At 43.9% G+C, this 26,713-nt stretch overlaps 1 protein-coding gene across 1 annotated transcript in view; it reads right to left on the reverse strand.

The window, feature by feature from the left end:
- The window catches only part of LOC135223967 (RNA 3'-terminal phosphate cyclase-like), a 55,884-nt gene extending 29,677 nt beyond the window's left edge, over positions 1 to 26,207 (reverse strand). The window contains exons 1-3 of the mRNA XM_064262889.1: positions 26,017 to 26,207; positions 17,720 to 17,843; positions 2,796 to 2,854 (exon numbers count right to left, since the gene is read on the reverse strand). Coding sequence (XP_064118959.1) covers positions 2,796 to 2,854; positions 17,720 to 17,843; positions 26,017 to 26,207 — 374 coding nt within the window. The remainder of the gene's footprint in view (positions 1 to 2,795; positions 2,855 to 17,719; positions 17,844 to 26,016) is intronic.
- Between the last annotated feature and the right edge of the window lie 506 nt (positions 26,208 to 26,713).

Consider the following 26,713-nt stretch of genomic DNA (forward strand, 5'->3'; position numbering starts at 1 on the left):
GGCTGGGAGTTAACCCACCTGACCACTCTTCCTAGAAGAACGAGTTCTAAAGAACGCCTTGATCTGTGAGCTCCCAGCATCCCCCAAGGCGCGTGATTCAAAAGTTTTTGCCTGGTAGGCCTGTAAGTATTTTTCCGCAAATTTTTTAGAAAAACTTTTTTATTTCGACGTACCATACATCCAATCGGCACCCAACAGACAATTTATATCGACATTTAATACGTCCAATCGGCGTTAAAGGGTTAAATGCCAGAGAAGAACTTATACCTCTGACGTCATGTGTTCTAGCATTCACAGACTCAGTGAAAGAACCATCAAGAGAGGAGTAAGCCTGCTTAATCGCCTCACGTATCCAGAATGAAATAGTGTTCTTGGAAACTTCTTTTCTGGATCAACCAGTGCTACCAAAAATTCTACAACATCTAGGGCTTAGATAACGAGTCCTTTTAAGATAGCATCGTAGAGCTGACAGGACAAAGCAAGAGCTCTTGTGCGTTATTGTCTGCAAAGTCATTCAGTGATGGAATGGAAAAAAAAAATTAAGAGGCAAATCTGACGTCATGTACCGAGGGATTCTGGGTCTAAGGCCGAGGCCCCACCGAATCCGTCGCGGTGCGTCGCGTGCGTCCAACACGGCTACGCGTTTTGTGCGTTTCGATCAACTGTCATAGTTCAAACACGAGTGGCCCCACACGGCTCATGAGCATGCGTGGCGTCAGGTGCGTTACCGGACTAGACGCACAAGGAACAAAACATTTTGTTTTTAGCCACACGTGGACGTGCGTCTCCGAGCTGGGGTCCGCATGAAGGAAGGAAATTGGCGGTTAGACCTACAACAACCTGCATTTGAACCACCTGCCCAACTTTGAGTTATAATCAAATGTGATGATTTGTGGTTATGATAAAGGATTAAAGTATTTTTTTTTATTATATTCTAATGGATACATTTATGTAAATATCTTTGTTTCAGAAGTTCCTGTATCAAAGTGTTCAGTTCACACACATTCTACGTATCTTAATTTTTGTATTAAATAAAATAAAGTGCAACTTTACAAATTTCGAAATCAGTAATCCTTCCCTCAGAGTTACTACAAGTTTCTTACGTTGATACGGAGCTTCTGTAATTGGTATCAAATTTTGATATTCAAGATATAATGCCATCGTGAATTAAGTCAAAGGTTTTCGGCGTTATCCGATATAAAAAAAAAAAAACTTGTTTGGACGCTATCGTAACTTATGAAAGAGTTTCGCATATTCTCCATTCTTTCCTCTTCTAAATTTATGTCATAAGTCCAGATTTTCCTACTGTTCAACGCCTCTAATTTGGTTGACAGCACCGAGTCAGAGGAAAACCTTGCGCGCTCCCTTCAAAACGGCAAGTACTGCTGAAGTTTGAATTGTCCGTCTTATAACCGTCACTCGTTTGTCTGGTTGGGCCACACGCGCAGAAGACGGACACGCTTGTAGACGGATAGCCGTGTTGGACGCACGCGACGTGCCGCGACGGATTCGGTGGGGCCTTAGCCTTAGCCTCGAATTCCGTGACAAACTCGAAGGCCACAGACCCCAACCCCTGGTGTGTTTCACATCATAACTCAGGCCATGAAGCTCCCCAACTCTTTTCAAAGAAGCCAAGGTCAACAGGAAAACTGTCTTCAGCATCAGATCTCTGTCTGATGATTGATGCAAGGGCTTGAATGGAGCACGAGAGAGACTTCTCAGGACAAGCAAAACATCCCATGCGGGAAGCTTGAGTTCTCTTGGAGAACAGGTCTGTTCAAAACCTCTGAACAACAAGATCTCCCAGGATGAAGAGATGTCCACGCCTTTCAGATGTAACACCAAAACCTAGCACTGCTCTGTATATGCTGGACGGAGGCTTTGAGTGGAGAGAAATCATGTAAACGACACCAATCACAGTAGACTGCCCATTTCCCCTGGTAAACTGCTGAAGAGGACTTCCTGAGGTAACAGAACATATGTCCCACTGCCTCCTGAGAATAACCTCTCGCTCGGAGGAGATACTTGATAGTCTCCATCCGTGAACATACAGGGATTCTACAGACTGGTGAAACCTTTAGACATGAGGCTGGCAAAGGAGTTGCCGCCACAGGGGAATCTCTCTCGGAACCTCTGACAGAAGAGACACAAGGTCCGGGAACCATTCTGCTTGAGGCCACAGAGGAGCCACCAAAGTCCTCCTGAGATCTTGAGAACTCATTACCCTGTTCAGAACTTGACGGATGAGGCAAAACGGAAGGAAGGCGTATACCTCGAGGTTGTCCCAAGGTGCTGGAAAGCGTCCTCTGCCAGAGCAAGAGGATTTGGGACCACAGAACAGTAAACTTCCATCTTCCTGTTGAATCAAGTTGAGAAGAGGTCTGGCATAGGCCTCCCCCAACTCTGAAAAAGCCTGTCTGCCACAACCTTGTGGGGGGATCCCAAGCAAGCAAAGAAAGCTCACACTAAAAAATAATTCTGCATAAAATGCAGTAGCTTGTCTTTCCATATGAACAAAATAACTTTACAGCTTTTGGTGTCATATACTGTAGTACTTTCATTGCACTAATAAATTTTAGTATATCAAGCCTAGCTACCCTTTAATAGCAGGGAAAATACTTTAACCAATTAATACAACCTGTACTTGTACCAATGTTATAAAATTCCAGGTTACAAAGCTTTCATCAGAATACAACCCTTGAGTAAATTAAAAAGGTACTGAAACCTAATGTACATACATAATGCATTACAATATATAATATGAAAAATTAGGCAATAAAAGAAAATGATCTTACCTAGTCTTTAAAAACAGCTTGAAGTTAAGTCCAAACCAGGCACTCACTTTTCTGAACACCTGCAAATAATCTTATGTTATCTTGGTAATATACATTAATAACCAATGGTAGTGCTTAATTTTCACGATACTAATTTCAATCTCCTCAACATTATACCCACATTCATATAACATACTTTCTTTTTTACAGTAATGATTATTAGTACCGTACTGAATTTTGACCACAAGTATTTTACAGTCCAGTACACACACACACACAATTGCTTCAAATTAGGCTTTTCAAGACTTTTTCAAGAAACAACAGTGAAAATAAAAGAATTACATTTCTGTGCCAGTTGTGAAACTTATATGAATGAATGTTTAACCAAAGACACTTGCCAAAATGGAAAACAAAACCAAAGATAGCAACAGTTCTGGTTTGATCTAAAATGAAAAATTCTTAATCAATTTGTATTTTTCATAGCTAACAAACCTGAGGTCTTAACAATAGGATAATCCTCTAGCGCCATCTGGAAACTGGTTAAAACCAAAGATTGTAAACCAAGGAATCTGTGGGATCTGCAAACTCATGCACACACAAGATGGAAGCTGGTCACCGACCGGGCTTGGAAACTCGTGATGCGTCAGTCTTTTCTTCCAACCCAGGATATGAGAGAGGCAGCTAGAGGTGGGCAGTTAGCAACAGGACCTCAGGTTTCTTAGCTATGAAAAATACAAATTGATTAAAAATTTGTTATTTACTCATACGTGAAACAAACCTTCGGTCTTCATAACAGGATAGACTTATACTTGGAGAGAGGTACAGTGGTACCTCGAGATACGAAATTAATCCGTTCCGAGACGGCCTTCGTATCATGAGTTTTTCGTATCTTGGAACACATTTTACATGTAAAATGCTAAATCCGTTCCAAGCCTCCAAAAACACCCCAGTAAATTATATTTCCAGGCCTAAAACACATGTTCTAGGGTTACAACGCCGATCCGACGGAAGAAATATGACTCCAAAAAGGCAAAATACTGTACATACTTGAGTAATATTCAACTGCATGTAATGTTCAACCCCATTTTTACTGCATATATTAGGACTTTAGCAAATGTCCCTTAGCAATAAGCCTAGCCTATGTTAGCAGTTGCTACTGTAGGCTAGTCTATGATTCTGACATCTAAACCTAAGAAGCTAAAAGCTTAGAATATGCCAATAAAATGTATAAATAATCAGTAAGTACTCCTTTCAAATAATTATTAATTAATCATTGACTATAATACACAAACAAACAAAAAAATTACTATAATACACAAACAAACAAAAAAAAACCTTCCAATCGATTGTTTACATTCAGCTCTTACCGTCTTACGAGTACCAAACGAACGCCAAGCAATCACTTTTCCTAGGACACAGTAAGCCATAAATTTTCATTAATAATATCTCTCTTCAACTAATGAAACTACCAAACAGTATAATAACCATTCATTTCTATTCTTTATTCTATCTTTACCTAATGGAGATACCGAGTTACTGACAGCTATAATGAAACATATACGTAACGTAATATTAAAACAGAAGAAGAATTCTAAAAAATACGTATTTGTTGGCAGTCTGATTTATTTTATATTTTATGATATCTAATTCACAATTTTTTTTATTAAATGTATTGCATGTACTCATTTCAAATAATTATTAAGTAACCATTCAACTATAATACAAACAAAAAAAGCTTCAAACTTCTGTTTTACATCCAGCACTTACAAGTATCGAATGATCGCCAAGCAATCACTTTACACAGTAAGCCATAAATTTTCATTATCTCTCTTCAACTACTGAAACTACCAAACAGTATAATAACCATTCATTTCTATTCTTTATTCTATCTTTACCTAATGTTTTTTTTATTAAATGTATTGCAGGAATAAGTTTTTCAATTTACAGCATCCTTTTACCAATAGAATATTTAAAGCACAAGGGGTAGATGCTGACCAATAGGAGAGCAGGATCTTACGGCGGTGACTAGCATCAGGAACCAATGGGAGAGCGGGAGGATGGTGGCGAGTTTACTCAGCTGGCGGCGCGGGAGTTTTAAAATTGTTCTCGGTGGTCCGGGCGAATCTCGGGACTTTACAGCAACAACCTTTCGTATCTTGAAAACTTTTCGTATGTAGAGCTGTAAAATTTTTCGTATTTGCTTTCGTATCTCGAGTTTTTCGTAAGTTGAGCCTTTCGTATGTCGAGGTACCACTGTGCAAACTATCCCCGGACCCAAGAAAAAAAAGTGTCCAAGGACCTGTGGGCAATGTTCTTCAGGAAAAGGAAGTGAACGTGGTCTGCCGAAGCCAGGAACCAGCATTTAAAATCCTATGAACATACAAGTTCTTCTTAAATGCCAGAGAGGAACTCATTCCTCTGATGACATCAGAGGAGTATGCCTGCTTAATCACCTCACGCCCGAGACAGATAGAGGTTTCTCGTGTCTGAGAAAGATTAGAAAATCCGCTATCCATTCTCTACACATTCCAAGTGTAGAGAATCGCTGTTGACAACTCCAACCATAGTAGACAGCCCACATGCCCTTGTAACTGCTGACTAAGACCTCCTGAGATAGCTGGATATCTGGCCTGCTGCTTTGTGAGGAAAGCCACTTGCTCTCAGGAGATATTTGACAGTCTCCAGCCATGAAGCGATAAAGATCCTACTGACTGGTGGAACATTTCTACATGAGGCTGGCAAGGAGATTTCTCTCAGAACTGCTGACAGAAGATACATAAGGTCTGGGAACCACTCTGCTTGTGGCCACAGAGGTGCCACCAAGGTCATCCTGAGATTCCTGGAACTCATTACTCTGTTCAGGACCAGAAGGATCAAGCAGAACGGAAGGAAGGTGTACACATTGAGATTGTCTCAAGAATGCTGTATAGCATTCTCTACCAGAGGAAGAGCATCCTGGACCACTGAGAAGTAAAACTCCACCTTCCTGCTGAAGTGGTTGGTCTAACATGGGTCTTCCCCAAAAATGAAATGGCCTGTCCACTATGTCCTGATGCAGAGACCAATCCATACATAATGTATCTGGCCATGAGCTCCATTGAGTTGTCGATTGCCTACTGGTGCATCTCGACTGCTAATGAGTGGAGCTGGCGGCAGAAAGTTGTCTTCTCCAACGAACAATTCTGGGACCATGAATATAAGACCTCTAGCTTCTGTTGCACAGAAGAGGTCTAACAAAGGTCTTTCCAAGTAGACAGAAAAGATAATAGGATACCCCAAGGGGATGTCCTATGACAAAATACTCAGCATAGATACATGCTAAATATCCTACTGTCAACTTTTGCAGAGTCAAAGTAATTGCACTGTAGACTGGGGAGAAGTCCTTCAGCTGCCAGGAAACATGAATTTTCAACATAGGAGACATCCTATGAGGTGATCCCTTATGGTGACATACAATCAGTATGCTACTCATCAGAGGAGTCATCCTATAACGATAGGACAACCGCGCCCCCCCCCCCCCCCCCCCCCCTCACCCTCTGACAAAGGAACCATCATGACAGCGTTCCTGAGTAACGTATCACAGACCTAAATACTACTTCAGAGATAACACCAGGATAGGAAGTACATTACTGATCTGGTTGCTCAGATGAAAAGGAAGGTTAAGCTAAGACTCGAACCCGACCCAATTCCAAACTTTCTAAGAATGGGAAAATCTTATTGCAGAATTAAGAACAAAAACATCTGAGAATTTGAAGAGTATGTTCCTGCTGCCCCGCTTTAGTGAGTTGAAAGTGAGACTCAAAGGTTATCTGAATTTTTATTTTGTTTAAAAAATTTGGTTTTGTTGCACGGGAGGTGTGTCAGTGTCTCAGTATTTCATTCCACTGCTAACTGTCAATTGGTTCTTCCCCACAGGTGTAGAAGCTTACCATTCAGGTGAGCTTCCTATTCAAGAGCTGGAACTTTGAAGCTTGGACACCGAATATTTTGTGTTTAACTTGATATGTTATAAACTTAGAGTCATTTAACTTGATGTCCTAAACGTGAGTCATTTAACTTGAAGTCCTAAACCTGAATCATTTAACTTGATGTCATAAACCTGAGTCATTTAATTTTAAATGTTCTAGATGAGCGTTCTTGCTCAAGTAATGGTTATTTCAATATTGTGCACCAGTGTTCTTTTTTGTTACTTATTGAACCTTATTGGGTTTTGTTTCAATTGTTTAATAAAGAAGTATTTTTTACAGAAGGATTTCACTTGTACAATAACACTCTCCTTGTTTTAAAATAAGTCCTTTTTTTTTTTAGACCATATTTTACCAAAACAACCATTTAGGATCATACCAAAAATCTTAGGGGACTCTTGGACCAGTTTAATACTGAAATCTAACCCAATATATTGGGGCTCTTCAAGCTGGTGCCCAGAAAACTGAAGAATGTGACAAGTATGCTGTGACCAGAAGAACTAGGCAACAGTACTATACGGCATCCTGTTACTTCACCGCCCCCCCCACAAAAAAATAAACCCTAAGTTCAATCCAACTGGGCTAGGCTAAGAACGCCAACACTAAGGCTACGATAAGATGGAGAGATATGTTTGAACAATCTAGGCTAGGCTTAGGACCCAACCACCTTGGCTAGGCTACGTCAGTAAGGGAAGGTTTGAACTAGCTCACCCACTATAAGCTATGCGAGGCTAGCCTAAGAACTTATCCACTTCGCCTTGCTAAGCAAGAATTCAACCACTTACGCTAAGATGGAAAGGAAGGTTTGAACTAATTAGACTACGCTAAGCTAGGCTAAGAACTAAACTATTTAGGCTAGGAAGATGGTTAAGGCAGGTTCAAACTAGCTAGGGTAGGCCAAGAACTAAACCACTTAGGCTAGGCTAAGATAGAAAATAAAGCAGGTTTGACTAGCTAGGGTAGGCCAATCTAAGAATTCAAGCACTTGCTAGGCTAATGTAGTTTTGAACTATAAGCAGTCCAGGTTTACGGCGCATGTTCCAGGGTTACGACGCCTACAATGCTGATCTGGCAGAAGAAATATGAAACCAAAAATGCAAAATAATCAATATTTGAAGTTTTTTTTTAAAATGAAAAATGCAGTAAGAATGCAGTTTACAGTTTTGAATGCATCCAAAGCATTAAAAATAAGGTTTTCTTAGGATTTTTGACGATGTTCCGGCTTATGACGATTTTCGGGTTACGACACTTCTCAAGAACGGAACCCCCGTCATAACCTGGGGACTGCCTGTAGTTAGGCTAGGCTAAGAACCCAACCACTTAGGCTAGGCTATGATGGTTAAGGCATGTCTGACTAGCTAAGCTAGGCCAGGCTAAGAATTCAACCACTTGCTAGTCTAAGAACTCGATCACTTAGGCTAGGCTAAGTCAGAAAGGCCTGCAGTTCCTCACCTTCCTTCACCTTGAAGCCTTCTTGGTCTAGACTCTGTTCCTCACCTTCCTTCACCTTGAAGCCTTCTTGGTCTAGACTCTAAGTACCTAACCAGAGAGTAGGTGTGAATCCCAATGAAGGCCGGATGGCTTGATTGAATGAATCCACTGACTTGCTCTGGAGGAAGTCTGTAAGTCCTTGCTGCAGACAAAAGGCATTGCACAGACGTTCCAAATTACTGTTGGGTAGGTCATCATCTCTTCCACCAGAAGAACTATGCGCTTGAATAATGGAATAATACCCTGAATTCACCTTGAAAAGGAAGAAACTGGAACGCAGCCGTGCGACAAACCACATGTGGACGTGTGATGAACCACATACATGAACATGGGATAAATCATGCATAGGGATGTGGGATGAATCATGCACATGGACATGAGATGAACCACACACCTGCATGTGCAATGAATCACGTGCACGGATGTGCGATGAATCAAGTACATGGTTGTGCGATGAACTACGTACATGGAACAGTGATGGCACACGTAAACAGTTGTGTGAAGTAGAACGATCTACAAGTGAACATCAGGGAGAAGACCACCCTTGCCTCTAAGTCTTTTGACCCTTTTAATCTGGAAGGAGCACAAAGAAAGTAGGACCTTGATCATGTACACAACATGCACTGAATCATGTACATGGTTGTGATATGTAGAATGATCCAAGTGAGAACATAAGGGAGATCACTCTTTGCCTAGAAGTCTCTCAACCCCTGACCCTGGAAAACAAACAGCAAAAGTAAGACCTCCATCATGTACACAGACGTGCGATGAGTCATGTACATGGCCATGATATGTAGAACAATCCAAGTGAGAACGTCAGGGAGAAGATCACTCTTTGTCTAGAAGTCACTCAACCCGACTCTGGAAGACGAGTAGGACCTCAATCATGTACACGGACAAGTGACGAAACACGTACTTGTCTGTGCTCACCTTCAACCCCTAAACTGGAGCCACTTCATCATGCGATGAACTCAAACAGGCTGAGGAGAAAGAACCAGCCTGAGAACTCTGATGCGAGGGAAGATCAACATGGACTGGAACATGTCCACGTACTTGAAGGGGACAGTCACGTCTGTGCTGGGAAGATGGTGGTGAAACACCTCTCTCACTTTCAGAAGAAGCCACAAAGTCCTGAATTCTCCAACGTCTGACTCAAGAATGAGGGGGAGGGGGAGGGGGGAGGGAGGGGAAGGGGAGGGGGAGGAGGTGAAGGAGTCCTACGATGTCTCCTGCATGAAACCCTGGAACACCTACTAAACACAAAGTCCAGCCAATCACCCAACCCTTGACAGAACACCTCTGATGGGTTGACAACTAACTGCGACGACACCATGGATGAGGCTGGGAGTGACATCACGGCAACAGGCGGTGGGAGAGACGTAACCAAAGCAAACGTCACAGGCGGAGATGTACTGGGAGTGACGTCACAGTTTTCGGACTGGTAGCCCGAGTCGAAGGCCTCACTGACAGCGAAGAAAGCAAAAAGGTCTTCTTTCATTTCCTACAGCAACCAGAGGGCCTCCCCAGGACACATACACATGAAGAATAGCGAAGAATTTACCAAGGAAATCCAACGCCAAAGAAAGTGGAAGAAATAGTGCCCCTCTATTGGATGCAGTGTCGATCCACACTATGTAGTCAAAAGCAGCCATACATCACAGGCCCATTCGTGATGTCACACAGCAGACTACTCTAAGAGAGAGAGAGAAAACAATGCGTGTAAGTGCAGAAAAGCACTAAAACAAAACTGTACTACAATTTTACTTCATAAGACAAAAGGCAGTACCAAGTCGAACATCATTGGACGATGAAACATCAGAGGGAGAAGATATCAACACATCAGAAAAGCCATCTGTAAGGTCGGTATCCCCGCATGACAATGCAGTTTGTCGGCGAGCAAGAAAGAGTGCCAATGACAGCAAGGAACACACCGCCGACAGTACTGACTAGGTTCCAAACTCTCTCTCTCCACAGCACCAATGAGCATATCAAATTGGTGAAGTGGCATTTCCGTCGGCAGAGGGAAGCAAAGCAGACAGGCCCCCAAGTTCTAAGCGGAACCCGCCGCTGCCAGACTTCCAGGCATGAAGCAGGGCTGACAACTGAAGAGCTTGTAAAAAAAATAATAACATGCTCTATCCCTCATGAAAGAAGATATCTTCTATCCTGTGAGGGTGAAAAAAATCATATCTATCTATAAGGATAAAGGGAAGGGAGTGAGCCATGTGACTCACAGCCCTCCCCAACCAAATTGACAGGAAAGAGACGAGACAGAATTCGTGACTGGTCCTGCAAGCAGATGGGAAGAATGCAATTGTATGCCATTAAAATTCATGTTGAATAAGTGTAAGTATACTCCTATGCTAGATAAGCAGTTGCCAACCCTTTAAACTTCATGGCTCTCTGATGGAGTACCTGCTAGTGTTAAGATATGTTTTCCCATGGCGAGCAGGCGCCAAGTAAGCGTGCCGGTTGGAGACGGCAACTGGCGTCAGTATGTAATTGAGGACCTAATAAACCACACGCCTCTACCACCGTGTATCTCTTGCCCCACCTTGACATCCAATATGGCGCAGTGATTCTTAAGGACCAACTTGACCCTCACCATGCCCTTCCAGCGTCGCTCAGCCCAGTCCACCCCAAGGGCCGCACGCCCTGTCGTCCCCCGTGGGCTCGTTCCTGCCCTGCAAGAAGCCAGGCAGGCCATGGCGGCACAGCAACAAATGATCAACTCCCTCCGTGACCGGATTACGACACACGCTACCCCTGCACCTCGTGTCCCTTCGTCTGCAGCCCCGGAGAAGTGTGAAATCGAGCTGAAGCCCGCCGCGTTCAGATCCTGGAGAAGGTCGATGGAATGTTGGATCGAACTGTGCAGACTACCGCCGCACGAGGTCGTCCACCACATCAGGCTATACTGCACGCCCCCTCTGCAACGAGCGCTGGACGCCAGATTCACCTCTCAGGAATGGAGTAACCTCACCGCTACGGAAGCTATGGATTTCATTCGCGATATTGTATTACGCTCTACAAACCGTGCTGTGTTATGGTCGGAGTTTTTCAATGCGATACAAGGCCCAGGCGAAAGCGTTAGTGATTACGTTTTAAAGTGTTCCCAAAAGGCCACCGATTGCAATTTCCAGTGCCCTCAGTGACAGTGTAACCTAGCCGAATATATGTTATTACCTAAGTTAACGGTGGGCCTAAGTGATGAGGCTATGCGTCGTCATGTGTACCAATGTAGCAATGACATTAATAGTGTTAGCGCCCTTAGGGCTAGGAGCTGTGCCTACGAGGCGGCCCGTGTTGACGCCGCTGCGCGCCAATGCAATTGGCGGGAAACTGCTCTCGCGGCTGGCAGCGAGATACCCGAGGCAGATCATCCGAATGCAACTGTCGCTGGTACAGGTAGGGGCCACCCACCCCCTCCCTGTGGGAACTGCGGCGGCCGCCACGCCCCCGGCAGAGCCTCATGCCCCGCCAAGTCCACCGTATGCAACGGATGCCGCAAGCAGGGCCACTATCAAAAATGCTGCAGGAAATCCCATGCAAAAACGGCAGAATCCCCGACAGATGTGTCTAGTGCTGTGTCTGGTGCTGTGCTTGTTGCGGGCGCCAACCTCACTCACCACCCAGTAGTGGAGGTAACAGTCGTCCACATCGCCACAGGAGTACAAGCGCCTGTCGTCGCCGTGGCGGACACCGGGGCACAGGTATGTGGCGGGCCCCTCCCTACTGTCGCGCCTCCAAGTCCGCCCAGCAGCCCTTACACCCCGTGCCGGCTTGCAGGATGTAGCAAACCTCCCCCTGAAGTGCCTTGGATCCGCCGTGTGCCACGTCACCTTGCAAGGCCGCACCACGGAGCAGGACGTGTACTTCGTGCAGTCGGCAAAACACCTCTTCCTGTCACTGGACGTCTGCAGGGACTTGAAGCTGGTACCCAAGGAGTTCCCCCACCCCTCCCTCGCAGTGGCACACGTGAGCTTGTTCGATGGCGTGGCCCGACGGGCTGCCCAGGTACCACCCCGACCTGCCGAGGTGGCCCTGCCGCCCCAGGAGGAGCATGCGGCCAGACTGGAAGCCTGGCTCCTGCAACATTTCGCCACGACGACGTTTAACACAGCCAGAAAGCCACTGCCAGTGATACAGGGGGAACTGCACCACATCCACCTGCTCCCAGGAGCCACGCCCTACGCATGCCACACCCCAGCATCGGTGCCAAAACACTGGGAAGAGGAAGTGAAGGCCCAGCTCGAAGAGGACGTCGCCCCTGGCGTCATAGAACCAGTACCTGCTGGGCAACCGACCGAGTGGTGTGCCCGTATGGTGGTCGTCGCCAAGAAGTCAGGACAGCCACGCCGTACAGTCGACTACCAGCGCCGCAACGCATCCTGCCTGCGGGAGACACACCATACCCCAGCCCCATTCGACATGGTGTCCGGGGTACCCAAGCACACATTCAAGACCGTGGCGGACGCATACTGGGGATACCACCAGGTGGAGTTAGACGAGGAAAGTCGCGACCTGACCACATTCATCACCCCCTGGGGGAGATTTCGTTACCGACGTACCCCCATGGGACACTGCTCCGCCGGCGATGCGTATACTCGACGATTCGACGACGCCATCCAGGACATCCAGAGGAAATACAAGTGCGTGGACGACACCCTGCTCTACGACGACAGCATCGAAGGGGCTTTCTGGCACGCCTACGACTTCCTCGAAACCTGCGCAGCTTAGGGCGTCACCCTGAAGCCGGAGAAATTCCAGTTCGCAAGAAGAGAAGTGGACTTTGTGGGCTTCAACTTGGGCTGGGAGGCCTACAAGCCAACAGAGGAATGTTTGGCGGCCATCAAGAACTTCCCGATGCCGTGTCAGCCCTCTATCACCGACATAAGGGCGTGGTACGGATTCGTCAACCAGCTGGCACCCTTCCTCGCAACAGCCCCCATCATGAACACATTCAGGGAGCTCCTCAAGAAGCTAATGGGGGAAGTTAGTGTACTGGGACGAGGCACTCCGCACCAAATTCCATCATGCTCAGGAAACAATCTGCCAATTAGCAAAGGACGAGTTGGCCTACTACGACAGGAGCCGCCCCACAGCAGTGATCACTGACTGGAGCAAAGAGGGCATAGGGTTTGTTATCCTCCAGCAGTGTTGCGTGTGCAGCTCCGCCGACACACCCTTCTGCTGCACGAGCGGGTGGCGCCTGGCGCTATGCGGCAGCCGCCATCTCACCGCCGCTGAAGCTGGCTACGCCACCGTGGAGGGGGAAGCCCTCGCGGTAGCCTGGTGTCTCCAGAAGGCGAGGCTGTTCCTGCTGGGGTGCCCCAACATCACCGTCGTGACAGACCACCGCCCATTAACCAAGTTTCTGGGGGATCGGGCCCTTACGGAAATCTCCAACCCCCGTCTCTTCAGGCTGAAGGAGAGAACCCTGCAGTACCGCTTCAGGGTCAAGTATCTGCCGGGGAAGTGTAACAGTGCGGCAGACTTTCTATCACGATACCCCGCCTTGAAAGCCGATCCCAGCACCCATGACGTGGACCTCGACGAGGACCTCACCGACGCCATGGCGGCCGCTGTCTTGGCAGCAGTAGAGCACGACAGCTGTGTCGTGGACAAGGCGAGTGTCAGACATGCCGCCATCAGCGACCCCGATTATCAGCTGCTCATGGCCAGGGTCCTGGCCGGGGACTGGGCCGACAGGAAGTCCCAGGAAGTTGCATGCCTTCGGCCCTTCTACGGTGTCAGGGAGAGGCTGGCAGTCGTCCAAGACTTAGTGACATACACATTTGAACAGGGCAACGTCCACCTAGTTATACCGGAGCCCCTTCGTCAGCAGGTGGCTGCCAACCTACACGCGGGGCACCAAGGCCTGGACTCCATGCAACGACGAGCGCGCCAGACAGTATACTGGCCTGGACTCAAGGGGGACCTGCAGTATCGCCGCTCCTTGTGCGAAGAATGTGACGTTCACGCACCATCCCAGGGCGCGGAGGAATTCATCATCACGCCGGCCCCCCGAGTACACCTTCCAGATGATGGTAGCAGATATGTTCCAGCACGACGGACACATGTACATTGCCTACGTAGATAGGCTCACAGGTTGGCTGGAGCTGGCCCACTTCCCCCACGGCACCTCTTCCTCTCACATCAAGACCCAGCTACATCGCTACTTCGCCAGGTGGGGGGGCCCGGAGCAAATCTCCACGGACGGGGGCACTAATCTGGCAAGCGAGGAAATGGGGGAATTTTTCAAGTTTTGGGGCGTGTCCGTGCGACTATCATCTGCCCAGTACCCGCAGTCCAACGGCAGGGCAGAGGCCGCGGTCAAGGTTGGGAAGCGGATAATAATGGCCAATACGGGCAGCGGCGGCAACCTCGACACGGACAAGTCCTCTTTGGCTATGCTGCAGTACCTCAACACACCCCTCCACGGAATGAATAAGTCACCCGCCCAGATGGCAGCAGGCAGGCAGGCAGCTCCGAGACGGCGTACCTACAGCCTGCTGGCACCTCACGGTAGACAAACACTGGGGGGCAACCCTCCGGCATAGAGAACGTCAGATGGCTGACAATGGTGCTGCCCTCACCAAGAACGGACCCTCCAGAACGCTTCCCGTCATCAACCCGGGCTCCCATGTACGAGTGCAAAATCAAGCCACCAAGCTGTGGGACCGTACCGGTATCGTGGCGGAAACGCTCCCATACCAAATTTGGTTATCGGCGCCATAAGCCACCCATCCGCTATGGCACGCCATAAGCCTGCTATGGCACGCCATAAGCCTGCTATGGCACGCCATAGCAGTTATCGGGGCCGCCATAAAGTGAAAATCGCCATTAAGTGAAACCTTAAAGTCTAAGGGAGTAAAACATACTTATGGCGCTGAGACACTTATGGTGCTCTTATGGTGCCGATAACTACTTATCGGCGCCATAAGTATGTTTTACACCCTTAGACTTTCATGCTTCATTTAATGGCGATTTTTGTTTTATGGCGCCCCCGATAATTGCTATGGCATGCCATAGCGGATGGGTGGCTCAAGGCACTGATAACCTAATGTGGCGCTATAAGAAACCCTATTTTTTAATTAATATTTTTGAAAACCGCCACAAAACTGAAGTGCCATGAAGCGAAGCAGCTTTATGGCACCCTGCTAGGAACAGAACCTTTGCCGATAACCAGTGACCACCTGTAGTAGATACATATAGTAGATGTACCATAAAAATTCTCTCATCTCAGTAAAAGAGAGAGAGACAGAAAATAGTTGTTCTTACTTAAAAGTGAAATGGAAAGGTTTTTTCTTTAAAATACTATCATGAATTTTGTAATTACAGTTACAATTATATTATTATTATTTGAAAATATTAAAAAAACATAGTACATACTACATGTGCCATAAAAATTCTCTCTCTCATTAACAGAGAGAGAGAGAGAGAGAGAGAGAGAGAGAGAGAGAGAGAGAGAGAGAGAGAGAGAGAGAGAGAGAGAGAAATTATTTTTATTATTTAATGTTATTCTATTTACACATAAAAGCTTGAAAACTTATACAGTACATAAAAAAATTTTGAACAAATGCCTTTGCAGGGTTTCTCTAGGATTCGAAAAAGGGATTTTGATGTAGGAAAAATCTATTTCTGGGCGAGGAAGCCGTGTCGCTCCGTGAAATAGGTTCCTTAAGCACTATTTTGAAGGTAAGATAGTATTGCTAAAATACCAGAGAACTGCTAAATTGGACCTGCCAGAATATTCCAGCTCGCTCACCTTCATTAAAAAGGAGTCGGTATAGATCTGGGGCGAGTGAAACTCACTACCACGGCACCCACTCCAATTAGCCTCTCCTACATCAAAACCCCCAAGAAAAGGGGAGCCGTTCTACGGCTTGCTACCTACGACCGCGTATGTAGCGGATGTAGCGTCATACCTGAAGATAGCATATTAGCTTGGTGGCACAGTTAAAAAAGGGGGGAACAGTTGAAACGTAAGGGTGGGATTTCACTGGGCGACATGGCTTCCTTGCCCAGAAATAGATTTTTCCTACGTCAAAATCCCTTTTCTGGGCTCAGCCGTGTCGCTCCGTGAAATTGTACCAGAGAAAACACCAAGCTACTGACATATAAAACTATTAGCAATTAAAAGATAACTACCAAAGGGTGTCAATAAAAAACATAGTACAAAAAAAAAAAATCAATATACGAAATAATAATATATACATATAAATTGTAATCCTTAATTTAAAGGTAATAGACTCAAATTTAAGACATGATAGGCAATAAACCAACAAATTGTATACAATATAGTTTGAAAAAGGCACCTATAAACTGAATATTTTTGCGTTCGCGTGTCTATGAAATACTCGCGTATGATAATGAGTTAGGGTCGAATGAAAAGTTCATGCTATTGTGAATTCGAGCAACTCGAATCGTGTTAAGATTGAGGTATTGCTGTACATTCAGTTTAAATAACTGCTTATATTTCTTATATTTAATCTCCAATCTTGTTTTTTTTTATCTTAACTTCATTTGCAAACTTAAGTACTACTTAAAAACTTATTAATCTGCTGTCAATTTCAGAGTTAGCCATTCAAGGTGAGGTAGAGGCAAAGGGTTTAAAAAATTTTCTGCTATACTTAAGCTGTTTATGTTTTCTTTTGTATATTACAGTACAATTTTTATATAAAAAGTTTTTCCAGCTGTCCTAGTAGCATGATTTGTCCAATTTTTTCTGGCAATGTAGCTATATATTTCACTAACAATGAAAGCTTTTGTATAGTATATTTTTCTAGCTATCCTAGTACTGTAGCATGCTTTGTCCAAGATTTATCTTATATGCAATAACATTAAATGCCTAAAAATAAGTATAAAATTTTCTTTTAACTTTCCATTCTGTGAAGTATTGCATACGTGCTATCATATGCAATACTTCAACTAAGATGGCCTACCAAAATGAACTAATTTTGTGATAACTAGTAAAACTGTTATCCCATACTCTAAAATAAATTGAGTATAGAATTGAAAAATCAGTAACCTGGTTACATACCCAGCATTTGCATTATCATATACTATAAAGGTCTGCTTACTAAAGTTAGTTAGTTAAGAGTTACTGTACATGAAAATAGCCTTCACTTTAATAAATCTAAAATCATACCACGTCACTCGTTACTATGCACAAGTAAAACCTATTTATGACCACTTTAATTCTGTCGGAAAGAATTTCAAAATAAACTATAATCATACATGCTCCTTTCCAACTGAAAAAATTAAATGAGAAATTCCAACCATGACCAATACTAATTCCTGGTGCATAGAAAGCTTTAAATATCACGCCACCAAAAAAAATTAATATGGTTTATCACTCACCATGCAAATATTATAGCAAAATAAATGTGGACTTGTGGAAGGAGCTGATTCCTAAAACTAATAGTTTGAGAAATAAAGGAATTAGTTATTCAAAACAGCAATTAAAGGAATGATAAAGCTTACATGTATAGTGTAGTCAACCTGGGGTGCCATATCAGCATTCGTGCCTCCACGCAGGATCAAACGAGTTGGAGAGCTGGCAAAAGCTGCACAAGGTAATGCTGCTTGAATCAACAAACTTACACTCCTGGAAAGTAGATATGAACTTGGAAAATTTGAAACCCAAAAGTAAAAATAATTCACCACAATAAAAAAAATGTATACCAAATAATTCACTGGGTTCTCCAAAACACTTTATAAGGTTTAGCTAATAAAAAGTAAAGAAATACAGTGGTCCCTAGATATTCGCAGGGGATGGGCACCAGACCCCCTGCCCGCGAATAGCTAGAACCTGTGAATAGTTGGAACCCCTATACAAAACGCTTAAAACGGCCTACTTTGTTAGTTAAAACTCATGAAAAACCCACTAAAAATTTGTATACCTGGTTTTTTTAAGTTTTATCACAAAAAGCGCATTTCATGAAGAAATTGGAAAAAAAAAATCAGGAATTTGTGGATATTTCTCATAGAAAATTACCACTAATACGTGAATTTCCCGTGAATAATGGGTGGATATGGTCCATGGAGAAATCAGTGAATGCGTGAGTCCGCAAATCCAGAGAACGGGAATACGGGGGCCCACTGTATAGACAAACCATTACTATAGCATTACAATATATATCTTGGAGGAGGAAGGGCCATCATCAGAAAGAAGAGCAATTGTTAAAGGTTTGGCACAGGCCACAAAAAGATCATTTTAAATGTTGCGGACCTACTGAGAAATGAAAACCTGTCTTGCAAGGCAGTCACCCAATCAGATCTTTTCATCAGGGTCTTTGATGACACCTTGAAAGAACTTGACTGTTTCCTGTGACAGTAGACCTCTCCACATTCTTATAAATGTCAGACATAACACTGAGGGAGAAGAGAGCCCCATTTGAAGGGATCGTTGCTCAACTCGAGTACAATGCCAATGACTTACCTGGCAAAGGTATAACAGTACTAGATCATTGGAATGGCAACTGGAGGTCAGAGGAGCCGATTCAATACAAAAGGTTAGGGCAGCCAAAGCCATGAGGGCAACTGAGGTCAAATGAGGCACACTGGTGGCAAAGCCACAGGTATCAGCGATTCCCGAGACGTCGCTGTAGCGAAAGCATTCGGAGACGAGACCCTGGTATCAGAAGGGATAGAGAAGATTTCCTCCCTAAGAGACTTCTCCAGAATGAAGCTGTTTGCTCCCTCTTGGGACATAAACAGCTCCACTTGTTGTAGCATCGACTGTATTCTCTCCGGTGATGGAAAAGCCTTCAGAGGGAGAGAGAGAATCCTCACCACAAATAAGTCATAGCTTGGGTTGGAACTAGGCAACTCTTTGCAAAGTTCAGCCGAATTCCTAATGTCTCACATAAGCTCAGAAGAAAGTTCCTCGCCCTTAAAATCTCCTCCAGGGAGGAGGCGAGAATCAGCCAGTCGTCTAGGTATCTTAACATTCTGTAACCCCGACGATGCATAATTGCCAACACCGGAGACATGATCCTCATAAATACTTGTGGCGCTGTAGTCAGTCCGAAAGGGAGAACTTTGAACTGGAAGGTGCTGACGGAAAACACGAACCTGAGGTATCTCCAAGAGTTCGGATGAATCGGAATCTGGAGATAAGTGTCCTTTAGGTCTACAGACACCTTCCAATTCCCCCCTCCGACTGACCGCAGTACCGACTGCTTGGTCTCAATGTGAAAACCCGCAGTTACTACCCAACTGTTGAGGTTCGAAAGATCTACTATCGGCCTCCACTCGCCCCCAACTTTCGATGCAACAAAGATCCTGCTGTAAAACCCCGGAGAGAGAGGGGCTGTTTCTAGTGCCCCCTTCTCTGAGAGTTCCTGAATCTCCTTTGCTAGAGCTATTCCCCTCATGGAATTTTGGGAATAACTCGGAAGGTAGACGGGAGAGGGTGATAGAAGAGGAAGGGAATGAAAGGGGACCCGATACCCCACCCTCAGAACTTCCACCACCCAATCCTCTGCTCCCCCCTCCTTCCATACCTGGCAGAAAGGGGATAGACAGCTTCCTACTTGTGCAGACGAGGGACATGCCTCCTATTTGGTACAATCCCGTGCCAACAAAGGCTTAGCGAAGGTGAGGAAGAGCCTGACCCCGCCATGTTCGCAAAGCGCACCCTCTTAGGTGATCTAGGGGGAGACTTAGACGACATTCTTTTTGAAGGGCAAGCCTTACGTGCTCCTCTAGGTGACTGGGAGCCTTGTGCTGCTACCCTAATCATGGCCTGTTGTGATAACTGCCGAATTGGAAGCCACAAAGTTTGTCATATTAGATACGTCTTCCTCCTTATATAGAGAATTTGCTAAGGCTATGGGAGCTCTAAGTAAAGCCCTCTTGTGTACGTCCAGATAATGAGGGGGAAGATGACTCAGATAGAAGTTCAGCCTCTTCTTACCTGCAAACGTCGTAGAGGAAGCTAGCACATTCACCTGATGCGCTAAACCCATCAAGACGGACGTTATCAAGCTGTCGAACAGTCCCAGATCTCAACGAACGTAGCCGTCATTCTTCAGAAACCCCATCAGGCTTGATAATATCCAATGAGTGTTTGAGAGGGCCTCTGTCTGGTTACGCAAGACATCCTCTAACACTCCCGCTTCTCTTAGTGAGATTCCTACAAGTCTAGACGCTGCCGGAGACCTACACAGAATTGCCTCAACCGATTCGTTGAGCGGCAACCTGACCCCTGCCTAAAGGTTACCCCGGACTGCATAGATCACCTTATGCGGTAAGAGAAGCGAAATCTCCTGTCTATTGGCAGCTACTGCTGCAGCTAACCTATCGTCTGCCTCTTGCATCGCTGGTCTGACGCGGTCGAACCAGACCAAACCGTTTAGTAGCATAGAATGCCTCAAATAATGACTGGTTCAATGCATGTGGTTCATCCGGAGCTCTCGCTTGCGGGTAAAGAGCAGTCACATACTCCAGCATACGCCTATAATCGTTACTATTAGCCAGAGACAAACCAAGTCAACTGGAATATCTTGAAGTTCCGGAATCAACTCCTCTTCCACAGCCGCTGAACGGTCTGGACCCGAAGAAGGAGGAGGAGGAGGAACAGAGTGCAGTCTATCCAACAATGAAAAGTCTGCCAGATTACCACTAAATCCTGTCTGCTGCATTACCACATTAAACATAGTACCTCGCACCGCATTCGGAGCAATAGCACCCCCTGGAAGCGGTGGAGGGGCCAAAAAGTCCTGAGGTGAAAACCCCATTTCGGAATGAACAAATCCTGTCAGAGACCGAACATACTATGTTAAGTCTTGCTGAAGGAAGAGCGAGCGGAACTGATTGTGACTGAATCGAGGAAGAGGAGGGAAGGATGAAAGGGATAGGGGCTACTCCAGGAGGGTCCGCAGCGGAGATCGTCATAGCTGACAGCTGTACCTCACTCAATCGTGCTGCTTCCTGACTAGGCGGAGCAGAAGCGCGTAGGTCGGAACTTGGTGTTACCTGTAGCGCCTGAGATATCCCCGCTGCCTTCTGAGCTAACTTATGCTGCGGGAGAGTGGCATCATGCATAAGCCTCGGGTTAGAACCAGGAACTCCTGTTACAAAAGTCTGTGTTCCACCCCGACCAGAGAGACCTCTTACCGAAGCTGACTGCACTGCGGGAGTAAGGGAGATAGACAACAAGATAGTTGGAACTGGTAAATTTACTCGAGACGAAGGAAGGCTTAGAATCGAAGATGTAGGAAAGGAAGATGGTGCGCGAGCCGCAGGAAAGACAGGAGAAGAAGATGGAGTCATAGAGGAAACTAACAGTGGAGAAGCAGAGGGTGTGGGAGCGAAAGAAAGAACTGCGGACAATCCGGAGGCGGCATGAGACTCTCTCTTAAGGGACAAATAATACACTGAGTCTGACCCTCCTTGAAAGTCTTGTAGCATGTCCTCCAAAAATTCTGGACATTCTTGTGTCACATAATCCCTAATGTTTACGATACCATTGATAATGCAACCTTTAACCAAAAGCCTATAACCTTTAGAGAGACCCATAAGATCTGCGTTTTTCTCCGCCAAGTCAATCAGACTACTATGTGAACCTTTTAGAACACCCGAAAGGGGGGCTCCTTGATCCGCATTACTAGAAGGAGTAGGGAAGACAGATACAGGGGAAACTGAAGTAGGATCTTCTGAGACAGAGGAAAGATAGTTGGCAGTTAGAGGAACAGGATCCCGCACTTTTGGAACTGTAAACTTGACTTGTGTCTTTGAACCGGACCTAAACAGAAGAGATGACGGCAAAACGTCTGCCTTAAGGCTGGATCCCAACGAACCCAAACTCTATGTCCGTCCAGGAGAACGACTCTGCACGCTCGCAAGCTTGTCCTCAATACCTAACTCGGACCCTATCGTCTTAGTCACACCTAGTCCCCGATCCTGGCTAATATTTCCCAAATTAATATTATCAAAACTACCAGGGGGTTGTGGGGGGGGAGAGAGAGAGAGAGAGAGAGAGAGAGAGAGAGAGAGAGAGAGAGAGAGAGAGAGAGAGAGAGAGAGAGAGGTTCCTTCACTGCCTGCTCTGCAGCGAGGGGGCCGACAGAACTTGCCCACTCGGAGGCTTGTGGTTCTTCATTACCCTCAGCACCCGTTAGGGCTGGTTCTGGAACAGGCAAGGGAGCTGAAAGAGAATCAAGATTTGACATCCTAATGCCATGCTATTTGCTGTCCTATCTTCTATCTGTTTTACTACCTCAGCACTAGCTAACTCTGTCTGTTGCTCTGTAGGAGCTTGCGATCCTAGTGGTAAGGCGGCATCTACTTTGCGTTTGCTTCCTTTACTGGCCAGCGACTTACGATGTCGGATGTAGTCTTCCATCTCTTCATCTGTGCAGTTCTAGCATTCATCATACCACATCTGCTATCGTGTCTTAAAGTAATCATACGTCTCTTGCAGCAAGAGCAGGAGTGATGTGCAGTGGCATCTGGCGACGTCGGGGCGATCAAAGACGGAGTCGAAGCTGCCGGCGCTGAGGTGGAGGGTGGAAGAGAGGCCTTATCCATTCTATCTGTTGTGTATCAATACCAATCCAAATCCAAATGAAACAATTCCCATAAATATTGTGTTCTCTGTCAATAACCATCCGAGAGAGAGTCAGGTAAGGATCAAACTCACACTGCGGAAGGTCAACAACCTTCCTGCGGCGTGAACAAAAAACAATTGAGGAAGGTAAGAGTAACGACACACACCTGCGTCAGCATTGCCAACCGTCAGTGATGGTAACTCAAAGGAAGTTTTTACCTGCAGCATTGGCAATGCTGGCTGTTAAAAACAAAATTCCGACTTGTGGGATGGGTAATTGAGAGCTGTTTGGGATAATTGGGATTAGGGCTAATTTAGGTGTTCAGGTGGTGTATTGCAATATCTATTCTCAATGTTTATAGACATTTTAAACATTTAACATGATACAAAAATCACCTAGACAGCTTCAAAATTATGGGAGATAATACAATTTGAAGGGTAAATCTTACATTTGAGAAAATTAAGGTTTTCTGAGGACTTGTGATACCTTCCAGGACTGTATGCAAGGTCTTTTACTTTATTTCACACGTTTTCACTGACAAAACTATTCGACTTAAAATAATTCTGTTAATCATATTCGACAAACTTAAAGCTATGAATAAATTTCCAGAATTTAATATGTAAATTTTGAAAAAATAAATTATGGAAAAATATCCAAAGTGAAGACTAAGTGCAAATTGAAACAAGCACATAAACAGTGATGCCCTTTTAAACCAGTCAAATAAAATATTAATAAAATAAACTTCTAAAGTGGCTGGGACTTCTGAAACATAATGGGTGTGTTGGCATATTACCCTGCTTTTTTTCTGAGTGAAAAACATATTTTCAGAAAATAAGTCTACAGGACATCTCTTTTGTAGAGTCAGATTAACGCAAAATTTTCATGCCTCCATGATGATGTTTCCGTATGTTTCTTGATAGCTACTAAAAACCTTGATCAATATGCAGTGAGAATGACTGTTTTTGGTCATTTATTTCTTTTTGTTAGAAGTTGAAAAAACTGTGTGCAAATGCCAGCAACCTTTGTGGTACTTTTTTTTTCTAGTAATCACCTGGGAATGTCCAATGTCTTTCACAAAGTTATACTAAACACCTCTTTCAATGTAGCCATCATTGGGTGGGCTTATATACAAACAGTATACACAAAACACTTGGTGCTAAAATATACAGTTCTCTCAGTACATTCAAGGTCATCAATTCATCAGAATGGACCCAACACTAGGAACAAATTCTCAATTTACAGTCGAACCCTGGTATTTGCTAGGGGTGCGTACCAAAACCCAACCCCTCGCAAATAGCTAAATTCCATGAATACTTGACACCCCTCTAAATACTTATAACTGCCTATTTTGATTGATCATACACAAAAAAAAAAAAAAAAAAAAAAACTAAATATATTCATGCCTCAGTATTTTAATAGTTTTATCACAAAAAAAAACAATTAGTCACAAAAATATGAAAATACAGTAGTACTAACTATACACGATTTTTTTCCATCTGTCCACCAGCCTGTGGTGTTTGCGTGTGGTAACACTGCGTCCCAAGCTTTAGATAGTAAGCTGAATGTAAATTTAGCTTACATTCAACAACAATAACAATATCCTATTTCGAATATTAACGGTGTAATTCGCATACAGTAAATTATTAAAACACTTGTCAGTTGCAAATGTACACCAAGAATCCTTTTATTTACCTAAAACTTACACATAGCGTAACTATCTAAAGCCCGGGACGCAGTGTTACCATACGCAAACACCACAGGCGGATGGACAGATGGAAAAAAACAGAGTATAGTGAATACTTCTCTAAAACAATACTACCATGAATGGGGGAATTTTCCACAAATAATGTGGATTTACATTCCACAGAAAAATCTGCTAATAGGTAAAGGTGTGAATCAGGAACCACAAATAGGTGGGGGTCCACTGCATTCAATCCCATTAATTACTACTTAATTCTACAAATGAGGGGGCATGCCAACAAACCTCAACTCCATTATGTTCCCAGAGCACTCAAATTGTATTCAGAGAAGCACATAGTTCATTGACTAGATGAATGGTGAAGATAAGGATGGAAATATGTACAGGAATGAGTATTACATAAGAGAGCTTAGCTGGTGTAATTTTAATGAGATTCAGACTTAGATTGCTGGTCTCAAATGCTTCCACTAAAAACAAAGGCTAATCACACACACACACACACACACACACACACACACACAAGAAAGAGCCACAAACTTAATTCCATCCATCACGCAAATAGGTTACCAAAAACCACTAGACAGCCTGAACATGTATGACTTAGAAACACGATGATTGCAAGGACAAACAATAGACATTCAATATGTTTGAAATAGACAATCAATATGTTTGAAGGTAAAACAAGAGTAGACTATAACCTTTTCACAACCAGACAAGAAATAATGGATGGAAACTAGATCTGAAGAGATACAACACATCTCACTGTGGGAACTTCTTCACATACAAGATATGTGATACATAGAATAAACTGCTACCAGAAGTTGTAACAGTAGTAGTGTGGAAGAGCTTAACAGTAAGCCAGAATATAGCTGATTACCAAATGCATAATCCAAAGTTTAAAATGGCAAAGCCTACTTCAAAGATAAAACAAAATTCTTAGTACTGTATTAAGAAAAGCATATATCATCAATGGAATACAGACATTTATCTCCACAAATTCCTGATACACACAAGGAAGAAAATTTCATTAACTAATTTCATTTCTTACATGTTGCAGTCTTGTTCTTAAAAAAGGGATGAGGATAAAGGTATAAATCAAGCTAAGGTCTGTAAGGGCATTTATTCACAATCCCATAAAGCATATAATAACAAAGTACATAATAAACAAAGCTTATTATGTACTTCGTTATTATAAGTAATATGTATGCATGTCAACAAAAGAGTACATGTCTGAAACTGCTCCCATGAGTAATTTTATATATATGTACATACTGTACACATTTTGAATACATAGCACCATATCCTCTTTGTAACAAACAGTGCAGAATGCAATCTGACAGTGATAAATTAGAATTATCAGAGTACCCTTGATATATGTTCAAATTTTAAGGAGGATACTGATAGTACATAGTACTCATATTTCAAAGACTAGGGAAATTTTAAAAAATTATTGTCAGTACACACAAATAGGAATATTACAACATACTGAAAGTTAACTGTTAATGTATATCTCAAAATCTACTTACCCTGCAGTCTGTGTATCTGCCATATGGTTACCACCATCAACAGAACCAGGGTAAAAGGTAATTTCACAAGACCCTATTTGACCTCCTTCAAGTTTACCATTACACATATCCCTTGTAAGCTGTAGGCCTAAATTAGACAAATTACAAAATATTAATAGGGTTAGCATTACGATATTAAACATAACAGTCATAAATATATTAATTATCAATACAGGTATAAAAAACTATGTTGTGTATGTAAACTACCTTTGGTTACTTGATGTTTAAAACATTTAAGTACTGTACTTGTAACCATTATTTTTTTATGTTTACCACAAAACACTGCCACATCTTTTATAAAGTCACAAAAGTGTTCATCTAAACCCTCCTAACGCTGTTAATTTTATTTTTGACATTATAGCCGCTGTTCGTCCTCAAAGGAGTTACACTATCATAGTATTCCCAGGGCTCCATAAGACAGAACAATCAATTAGTATATAGAACTCTCTTATATTACAATGGTCCTACACTTTTTCATGGGAACAGGTTCCAGAACCCACTACGGAAATGCAAACTCAGCGAAAATGCAAAATCCCCACTAAAAATGCTTATAACTGCCAAATACCCTGTATCCCATAAACTAAAATGCTCATACCTGCCTCTTTTAACAGTTCACTGCCTAGTTTAATAGTTAAAATAAAAATATACCTTAAATTAT

The sequence above is a fragment of the Macrobrachium nipponense genome, chromosome 10, assembly GCF_015104395.2.
Source record: "Macrobrachium nipponense isolate FS-2020 chromosome 10, ASM1510439v2, whole genome shotgun sequence".
In the NCBI taxonomy this organism is placed as follows: domain Eukaryota; kingdom Metazoa; phylum Arthropoda; class Malacostraca; order Decapoda; family Palaemonidae; genus Macrobrachium; species Macrobrachium nipponense.